At 43.2% G+C, this 10,573-nt stretch overlaps 1 protein-coding gene across 2 annotated transcripts; it reads right to left on the bottom strand.

Moving 5' to 3' along the window:
* Positions 1 to 708: 708 nt before the first annotated feature.
* Positions 709 to 5,962, bottom strand: LOC134287615 (uncharacterized). Of its 2 annotated transcripts, XM_062849757.1 has the most exons (5): positions 5,736 to 5,962; positions 5,532 to 5,674; positions 3,162 to 3,272; positions 2,017 to 2,226; positions 709 to 941 (listed from the first exon to the last, which is right to left on the bottom strand). In XM_062849757.1, exons 2-5 carry the CDS (start codon positions 5,579 to 5,581, stop codon positions 761 to 763), a joined length of 552 nt encoding a protein of 183 aa, XP_062705741.1. In that variant the 5' UTR covers positions 5,582 to 5,674; positions 5,736 to 5,962; the 3' UTR covers positions 709 to 760. The 2 variants fall into 2 exon arrangements, with proteins under 2 accessions (XP_062705741.1, XP_062705742.1); XM_062849758.1 differs by lacking the exon at positions 5,532 to 5,674 and having other exon boundaries at positions 710 to 941; positions 5,736 to 5,961.
* Between the last annotated feature and the right edge of the window lie 4,611 nt (positions 5,963 to 10,573).

Here is a 10,573-nt window from a genome sequence, read left to right as displayed (position 1 = left end):
AAAAGAAGAGAGAGTAAGGTAGGAGGTAGACAGTAAGAAAGTGGGTGGAAAAGTAGTTAAATAAAGGTACCTGTAGTGCGAAAGTTGAATAAAGTGGGTTTGTGTAAACGTAAAGTGTTTCAGTGTTTCCTTGGCCGCGATAGTCAAGCGCGTACGCCGACCCTGAGGCAGTTGAAGGAGGGGGGTCTCACCAGTGCTGGGCAGGGATCGCCCACTAGTTACACTTGGCGCCCAACTGAAATTTGCGTAGACTATCAGAGCCCGGGTACACTTGAATAGCGATTGCGTGTCTTTGCGGAAGTCTCTGGGAAAACTTCCAGACTTCGCGGACGAACTTGACCAAAGCACACAAAACAGGTAACCGATTGATGAATGGGAGTCAATATAATCGATTCTAAAAGAGGGGTCTTGGATGTGAGTGAACGGTCTGACTAGCTACCAACAATTGAGCAAAACTTAATAAAAGCATACGAACGAAGTCGGAGAGTTTTCGCGGTGAATTCCGGAATCTCGAACAGTGTTGTGTGGTTTTCAGACTGTGAAACAAAACGCCAAACAAGAACGAAACGTTTATTTCAAATAAGCGAGTTAAAACTAGGATTTTTTAAATTATTTGCTTCAATAGGGAGCGTGAACAAATTTTAGTTTTTTTTCAATTTTTTACAGCTTTCAAACTAACGGAAGCATTTTCTAATTAGGATTTTCAAATTTGGTTCAGTGGAGACCCCACTTGAACACCGTTTTAGTTTCTTTTTAAATTTTATTCTGATTTTCTTTGTGGAATGGCATTCGAAGAGATGGCTATGCCCCAGTTCGTGGCGTGGTACCACGCGATGAATCCTGGGCATCTCACCCTCGATGAGCTGGAGCACGAGATGAAAATCAGGGACATTCCTCTGGACGTCTCTCGTAGCGCAGCTGAGCGGACACTGCGTAGCCATCTGAAAGAGGAGAAAGGCAAATCTGATGTTAGAAAGCGGTTTGTAAGTGAATCTGTAGTTGCTGAGTTAGAGGTTTGTGACGATAAGCTAAATGGGATAAAAAACCACCTGGACAAGCGAGTGTCTAAAAAGGCACCAGACCAGCTGTTCAAAACCAGGTTAATTCATATTCTCTTCCGAATGCAGGCATTGAAAGACCACGCAGAGAAGGAAGAGGATTTGAACAGCCTTGCAGTGATTGCTGGTGAGTGTGTGAAACTGCTCAATGTGTACTATTCCGCCACCTCTCACCTCTCAGAAGTGCGAGACGCCGAATTAGCGATTATTAACGAGAGTTTGAACCACATTAGGCGTGAGCATGAGTCAGGTGAGGGCAATGAAGAAGAGAATGACGCGAATGGTAGGACAGATGAAAGGCCGACCGACGAAAGCGTGGTCGAACCTAACAGTAGGAATGCAGAAACGGATAGGGAGAATGCAGGTGGTCAACCCGAGAAAACGACAGATAGTGAGAAAGAGGGATTAGCAGCTGAGATCCGACAATTGACGGCGGTAGTGACTCAACTACTGCAACGCATCACAATTCTTGAGGCTGGTCAACCCGTTGCTCAGTCTCAGAATGTACATGCAGGTACCGCTAACAGCACTCAGATTGAGAAACACGTAGTCGATGAGAGAGATGTAGAAGAGGTTCAGGGAAAATCAGTGGATTTCTTAGGCTGGTTAAAACAGAGGAACGAGTCAATTGAAACGCTGAAAAACTCAGATGAGGGTGAGGTTGTAGGAAACAGACTGAAAGGGAAGAGTGAAAATAGCAGGTCATTGAAGAGTGGGAGCAAGTTTCCCATTCATAAGTGGTCTGTAAGGTATGACGGAATGGATAACGGTAGGAGGTTGAATGAATTCCTGAAGGAGGTGGAATTCAACGCTCGCTCGGAAGGATTTTCTGAAGCGGAGCTGTTGCAGGGTGCTCACCATCTGTTTACGCAGAAGGCGAGATCCTGGTTTATGGAGGTTAGTGGAGAGATAGGGTCGTGGAACGAGCTTGTTAGTGAGTTGAAGAAGGAGTTCTTACCGGTCGACATTGACTATGTCTATGAACGGCAGGCGAATAACCGGAAGCAGGGTCCCAGAGAGAAGTTCCAGGACTTTTACTTGGACATGGTCCGGATCTTCCGCAGCATGTCGAGCCCCTGGGACGAAAAACGAAAGTTTGACGTCCTTTTCCGGAACACTCGTGAAGACTGTAGGATCGCGATGCTGGCAGCCAATGTGAACACGATACCTAAAATGAAAGATTTTGGTAAGCGTTTCGATTCTATAAATTGGCAAATGTATCAACGGAAAGAAAATAGGTTTTCGCGTAGAGAGATAGTTGAAATCGACGAAGTTAGAGGACAGCAGCGGTTTAGAGACAGTCAAGACAGGTATAAGAACCGAACTGAGGATAGAGAGGATTGGAAGAGTAGGAAACAGTTTCGACAAGACACTCAGCAGTTCCCAAAACGTCCTTGGAAGCAACAGCAACCCAACAGCCAGAAATCCGATGAGAAGCAGAAAGAACATGAGAAACCCAAACCAAAGCCTGACAATGCACAACGGCAAAACAACCCAGCTCCTGGAACCAGTGGAACGAACACGCTTCAGCGAATAGTGAACGCGTATGTTCCTCCCGGGAAAAATGTTTGTTTAAATTGCCATGAAAGTGGGCATAGCTTCGAGGATTGCAATAAGCTTGATTCGGAGCGTAAATTGTTTTGTTTCCGTTGTGGGTTTCCAGGTTTCAAAACTAAAAACTGTCCATATTGCCAGTCAAAAAACTTGCCCAAGACTGCCTAGAGAGGCAAGACAGTCTTGCAATGATCTCCACAAGACCTCACACAGAGCCGGCAGTTCCAGACTCTCTCGAACAGCTGGGTTACTCGCGAGTGAGTGGAGATACTGCTGATGAGGCCGAGCTAGCAACAATCCTCGTGACTCTCAGCGATGACCCCAGACCATTCGTGAGAGTGGAAATGCTGGGGATCCCAATAATTGGACTGCTAGACAGTGGAGCAGCTAAAACAGTTTTAGGCATAGGCTGTAAGAAACTAATTAACGCCTTGAAATTAAAATTGAGACCCACGAGAATTGACTTGAAAACCGCTGGAGGGCAAAGTTTAGAGGTTTCTGGGACAACTGACGTTCCAATAACGTTTAACGGAGAAACCAAACTCTTACCAGTTCTGGTCGCTCCAAATCTGAGTCGTCGCTGCATTCTCGGCTACGATTTCTGGCAGGCTTTCGGGATCCGTCCTACGGTATCTCAACATATCGATGCGATCGACGAAGCTGAAAGAGAACCATTAGAGAAATTGAGTGAGTTGAGCGAAGATCAAAAAAGGCAGCTGGAAGAAGTTAAAAGTATGTTTCTCCCAGCAAGTCCAGGCCATTTGGGCAAAACAGGTCTGATTGAGCACCAGATCGAGCTGAAGGACGAATTTGTAAAGGCCGATCCTGTTCGGAAGAACCCGTACCCGTGGAGTCCCGAGATCCAGAAAAAGATCCACCGTGCGTTGGACAATATGATCAGGGACGGAGTAGTCGAACCTTCGAACTCGGATTGGGCTTTACCGGTCGTTCCCGTCAAGAAGCGGGACAGCGATGACGTACGACTGTGTCTCGATGCTCGAAAGCTCAATGAGCGAACAAAGAGAGATGCATATCCTCTCCCACATCAAAATCGCATCCTCAGTCAACTTGGTCCATTCAGGTTCTTAACCACCATTGACCTTTCGCAGGCTTTTCTGCAAGTACCGTTGAACCGTGCATCGAGAAGGTTTACTGCTTTCTCGGTACCGGGGAAAGGTCTCTTTCAGTTTACTAGGTTGCCTTTCGGACTAGTAAATAGCCCGGCAACTCTGAGTAAACTCATGGACAGGGTACTGGGACATGGCGAACTTGAGCCCGCTATATTCGTGTACCTTGACGATATAGTAGTGGCGAGCCACACTTTTGAGGAGCATATCGCGAAGTTGAGGGAATTAGCGCGCAGGTTGAAAGAGGCAAATCTCTTTATCAACCTAGAGAAATCAAAATTCTGCTGCCACGAATTGCCTTATCTGGGATACATCCTTTCCGAGAAAGGATTACGGCCTAACCCGGATCGTGTCCAAGCGATCCTGGGCTTTGAGGCACCCAAATCGATAAGGTCTTTGAGAAGATTCCTCGGTATGGTGAACTATTACCGCAGGTTTATCGCCAAATTCAGTGAACTCACCGCACCTTTGACGGATCTGTTGAAAAACAAACCCAAGAAAGTGCGGTGGAATGAGGCAGCAGAAAACGCGTTCATAGCCATCAAAGAAAAGTTAATTACTGCCCCCGTGATGGCTAACCCTGACTTCGGCGTACCGTTCTGCGTGCAGACGGACGCAAGCGATACGGCACTCGCAGGTGTGCTCACTCAGGTCCACAATGGCGTGGAAAGAGTGATTGCATACCACTCAGAGAAGCTAAAAGGTGCCGAGCTTAATTACCATGCGGCGGAGAAGGAAGGTTTAGCAGCCCTCCGCTGCATCGAAAAATTTCGATGTTACATCGAAGGCACACGCTTCACTCTCGTCACGGATTCGTCGGCACTCTCATTTATCATGAGAGCCAAGTGGAGATCGTCGTCTCGCTTGAGCCGATGGAGCATCACCCTACAGCATTTCGACATGGAAATAAAGCACCGGAAAGGGAAGGAAAATATCGTCCCTGATGCTTTATCCCGGTCTATTGAAGCGCTGGAGGTAGTGGAGTCGGACAAATGGTACCGGAATTTATTTGAATCGGTTGAGAACGATCCCGAAAAATTTATTGATTTCCGGATTCAGGACGGAAAGCTGTTCAAATTTGTAGCCGCACAGTCAGATGTGTTGGACTACAGATTTGAATGGAAAGAGTGTGTACCAGAGTCCGAACGCCAGCGCATCATTAGACAGGAGCACGACGAAATGATGCACATTGGGTTCGAAAAGTGCATCGAAAAGGTCAAGCGTAGGTACTATTGGCCCAGAATGAGTGCTGACGTTAAAAAGCACATTGCAAAGTGTGAGACTTGCAAAGAAAGCAAGCACTCCACCATATCCACTGCGCCGGAGATGGGAAACCAACGGATAGCCAGCAGACCATTCCAGATTGTGTGCATGGACTATATCCAATCACTTCCTCGAAGCAAGCAGGGCAATGCCCACTTATTAGTCGTCTTAGACATCTTTTCTAAGTACTGCCTGCTTGCTCCGGTGAAGAAGATTGCGTCTGGAAACCTGTGCACAACCCTGGAGGAAAGATGGTTCCGTAAGTTGTCCGTTCCGCAGTATGTCATCACCGACAATGCGACGACCTTCCTATCAAAAGAATTTCAGGATTTGTTGAAGAGGTACGAAATTCAACACTGGGCTAATGCACGACACAGAAGCCAAGCCAATCCCGCAGAGCGATTGAACAGGACCATAAATTCGATGATTCGAACGTACGTCCGCACTGATCAAAAGCTCTGGGATACTAAAATTTCAGAAATCGAATTCGTCCTCAACAACACAGTACATGGGTCAACAAAGTTCTCACCTCATAGAATCATCTTCGGGCACGAGATGGTCACCCGTGGTTCGGACCATCGCAGAGAGGCAGAGAGTGAGCTCTCAGGGGATGATCGTGCTGAAATGCTGAAGGGTATCAGCAAAAAGAACTTCGACCTCGTCAAAGAAAACCTAAAAAGAGCATATGAGAACACCAAAAACCAATACAACCTACGTCACAAACGCTACTCACCTACATTTACTGTCGGACAGCGAGTTTTCAAGCGTAGTTTCACTTTGTCCGAAGCAGGTAAAAACTTCAACGCGAAGTTAGGCCCGCAGTACAAGCCGTGCGTCATCGTCGCTAGGAAGGGCAACAGTTCCTATGAAGTAGCCGACATGAACGGCCGGTCGCTGGGAGTGTTCTCCGCAGCAGATCTCAAAGCCTGAAAGAGAATTTTTCATGAATCATAATTGATTCCATTAAAAGCTAGCCTGATTCTTGAGTGAGGGAAGGTCAATTGAGAGGAAAGTGACTGATCCGTAAAAACTCCATTTGGATCAGTCTACTTGAATCCTATTGCGTAATTTCCGCATCGAGGATGGAATCAGGACTAGAATAGGGGATAGGTGTCTGCAGTAAACCTCCCTGAACTAAATGCATTCAACTGAGAAAAAGAAAATCATGTTTTAATGTGTTATGTTAAATTGTTTTGAGAATTTTGTTTCGTGTATAAATGTCCAATCATTTTTTAAGATTTCTATTACATCATTATGCACATTATGCAGTTCACTGACTTGCATGCAATATCGTCATTGATCATTTGAAATTGCATGAGGAGCAGTCGACGATGCAGTGTATGATAGGGTGTGAGAGTGTGAGTGTGCATTGATTAATGAATGGCCTAATCGTAATCAAGACCAAATCCGCACGTACAATATCCATGTAAATCACTTAGTTTTAGCCGGTCCAGGTACATAATTTGTGTCACGTATAAGTTTTAGACACTGTCACCACCATTTTGTACTTACCTTTAGAACATACATGCAATTTTCGTGTTTGATGAACTTTTAGCTAAAATCATTAAGAAATAGGCGATTTTGAGAAAAGAACTATCAAAATGATCAACTGGCCAAATTGTTTTCTTCGACGCGTCATCAAAATGATATTAAATTTCCAAAATACACCTAATTTTAACCGATTTTAACCACAAAGTCATCAAACTAATCCGCACCATACCACGTTTCACCATATTGTAAACACAATAGATTTGACAGTTTGGTTATTCATAGTCATTCGTACGCACACACTGATAAGACCGATAATGTCATCAAAGCCACAGTTGATTTCACTGATGGGCTCTGACTCCGACATAGTGCAACGAAACGTTAGTGAAATATTTCATACCGTACTCTAGAGTAAATTTGTAAATGTTGTAAATATTATTCCGGAATTCTTTTTTTTTAATACCATGGTAGATTTAAGCTTTGCATGATCATTAAAAATGATAAATGCATGTTTCAAAATGTTAGTTTATTTTTTTTAATTTGTTATTATAGTATGTTCGTATATATTTTAATTCGTTTTGCTTCAATGTTGGTCCAAAATTTATGTACAGTTTAATGGGTTCGCTGGAGACCGGAATCGTAAGATGTTGATGGTCAGTAGGAGGCCAAAGCCTCGAAACAGAGTGGAGTTGGAATACCAACGATGAAAACTTATGACCCCGACCCAAAATATGACTGATACTAGTAAAACGCTACTTTTTCCCTAGCTTACAACTTTGATTCGTTATTTTTGAATAGGTTTGAGATTTTCAGGAGTCAATTAGTGTTAAAAAAAGAGTGTGTGAGTAAGTTTTGTTCTGTTTGTGAAGACCCTGGTTCAGAGGTACGCGTCACAAAGTTGTTGTTCTTGTGTATGAAAACAAAAAAAAAAAAATTCGGCTTCACCGAATTTTTTTAACCCGAGCGGGGGGAGAGTGTAACCAGTGGTGTGTTGAAGTGTCCAAGATTTGTGAGATTTTCGTGATTTTGTGTTTCGTTGTTTTGTTATGTAAATCCAAGGAAGTCCTTAAATGTCTAAACTGGACACTACCCAACACCCACTGTGAGGTAACGCAGCCAATAGTTCCGCTACTCACCACCAGGCGTCGCAGAAGGACATGTTGGACGGCCATAGTGGGTGGTGTAAGGGGGGCCATGATGGGGCGAAATTGATGGGCGGATTACAGCACGGTCGAAGGCTTGGAGAATGAACCGCCATCGCTAACCCAGACAATTACGTTGATAATCTCGAGTAGTCAAGACGTGAATTAGCGAAGCTAAATTAAAAAGTGAAATCGTGCTTAAGCAAAGATTTAGGAAGTGACTTTGTTATAAGTCGTGCAGTGGAAGAAGCGATAACAAAATAGCATCCAGGTAATCCAAGATCTACCAAATTACGACCAAGCCCATCATTGACCGCCAAAATCCCCCCCCCCCCCCCCCTACAGGACCCCTGTGCTAAAGTTTAAAAGCCAGTGCTTACCTGCGAATAGCGCTGTGCCTACTTACCCGCGTATTCTTCCAAGTTTACCCGGAGGATTGCTGGAAGTACGCCTGAACCCTGTGAGAACCAATCGTGGTCCGGAGTTTGGCCCAAACGTTCAAAGCGCCGCTCCGTCGACCGAATAGACCATCGTTGGCCATTCAGACGCCACACAATAGAGGCGCGGCCATTTTGGAAGCGTGTCCTGGAGTTCACGCGCACAACCAACCGTCGCGACTCGGACTGCACCGAACGGCCGCCCAACTCAACGCAACGGAAGACGAGAAGCAGCGAAGTACACAACAGGAAAGACGGAAGAGAAGGTGTAGTAGCGGAACCAGAAGAAGGGGCCCCGCCAAAAGTGAAAAGAAGAGAGAGTAAGGTAGGAGGTAGACAGTAAGAAAGTGGGTGGAAAAGTAGTTAAATAAAGGTACCTGTAGTGCGAAAGTTGAATAAAGTGGGTTTGTGTAAACGTAAAGTGTTTCAGTGTTTCCTTGGCCGCGATAGTCAAGCGCGTACGCCGACCCTGAGGCAGTTGAAGGAGGGGGGTCTCACCAGTGCTGGGCAGGGATCGCCCACTAGTTACAGGGTCAAAAAAGAAAACTCCAAGATTATTTGTAAGATAGGGGTAGGCGGGGCATTATGGACACCCGGGGCAGAATGGACACCCTCAATATTTTGAAATATGCGAACTTTTTTGAACTTTTAATGAATGGAGAATATAGTCCATTTGTCTAAAACGTAGTTTCAGGAAATAAACATCCGAAATTCAAATTATACTTGATTTTACACGAAAAAGTTGCGTCCTCCGGTTTTTGTGCATGGAAATTATAATTTTCACACCATCCAAAATAAGATTTAGTGATTAATTTATTGCAGGTCGATTAAAACCTGATATCTCTAGAACACATGTAAGTAGTTTTGCTGTATCTAGATGCTTAACATGTTTATATTTTCTTCTTCATTATATCAGAAATCAAGTTTGGAAATATCTTCTGCTGGCGGGGCAAAATGGACACTCACCTTTTTGAAAGAAGCGTCAAGGGAAAAATATAATCTAAATCACAAACCAACCAAATTCTTCGATTTCAGTATATTTTCGGTTAAATGTTCACAATAGTAGACATAGGGTGAAACAAATTGGTCAAAAAACGTCAGAAGTGGAAAATAGTTGTTCTAGGCACAGCTGTACATGCCGACAAAAACGAAGCTTTATCCAAAACAGCCTGAATTTAAATTAACTGAACAAAAATGAACTACTTCGGCGTATTATTCATCCATAATAGTTGTTTTGTAATGAAATGACTTGATAGGTGTAGATAATGTACGAAATTCGTAAAAGTCTCATGGTGTCCATATTGCCCCATGGGGGTGTCCATTCTGCCCCGTATGCTTGAAGACGGTCATGAAAAACCAACATTTTTAAAAACATTTTTTGAAGTGGATAAATCATTTTTCTTTGTAAGCATTCTTATGCAATAGATGCTAAATAGACTTTAAAAGGATACATGTATCAAAAAACTAAACTTGCTGACATCTTGCCAGGTAAAGTTGGCAAAAACCTTAGGGTGTCCATATTGCCCCGCCTACCCCTAACAATGGCAATTGAAGCCAGAATGTTTTTTTATTTGTTAGGCATACTCTTCTATGTTGTAATGACAGTTTAACGGGAAAGTGCCACATTATATGATTTTTTTAATGATAAACTACACTTACTTGAAATTTGATTCAGTATCACCCCTTAGAGGGGGTGAGAATGAGTCAAAGTATTAGAAGTCGCTTATCTAAGAAGATAAACTAATTATTTTGATCATAGCGAGTAAACATACTTGCAATACAATGTTACCAAGACGAACAAACACTAAGATGATTCTAGAAGATGACTAATCTACCTAGCAGGACTAATGCATTCGAAAAATTATTGAAAATTCGTAACATAGTTTGTGAATATTGTTTGTCATTTTTAGCAATTCATGGTCCTAAAAGATCATAAATTAAAGTTCTTACCTCCTTAAAGGAGGGTGGGGTGGTTTGAAATCTCAATGAAGAGGGGGGAGGTGTTCTTGAGAGATTTCCTAAATGGAAGCATGTTTGGACAAATCCTTACGGTATGAACACTTACGTAGAAAATGATTGGACTTTATATTGCCAAAATAAGTCACTCCGTTTTAAGACAGAGGGTTGTTTAAATATCATGCAACACGCCATTTCACATTTTTAGACCCTCTTTCATAATAGCTTTAAAACGAATTTTTAAATTGATTTTTGTATGAACCGTGGCACTGCAGGAGAACTCTCCTTCCTCCTTTAATGATATGTATTTTATGAATGACCGCTATATGGAATTCTCAATTCATAAAAGTAAAATTCAATATTCAGTAAGCAATCTCGCATGCTTTCCCATTTGCCATTCCACGTTTAATCACTTTCCATATTTATTCATTGATGGCTCACTTGACCCAATCTCACCCCCAATCTTAATGTTAAGACAAAGGTTCGAAAATATTGAATTTTCAAATTAAAAACCAATTGACAGCCATCAATTTTTGATGCATCAACTA

This window comes from Aedes albopictus, chromosome 2 (assembly GCF_035046485.1).
Source record: "Aedes albopictus strain Foshan chromosome 2, AalbF5, whole genome shotgun sequence".
In the NCBI taxonomy this organism is placed as follows: Eukaryota; Metazoa; Arthropoda; class Insecta; order Diptera; family Culicidae; genus Aedes; species Aedes albopictus.
The sequence above is the reverse complement of the archived record's forward strand: the minus strand, read 5'-3'. Positions and strand labels throughout refer to the sequence as shown.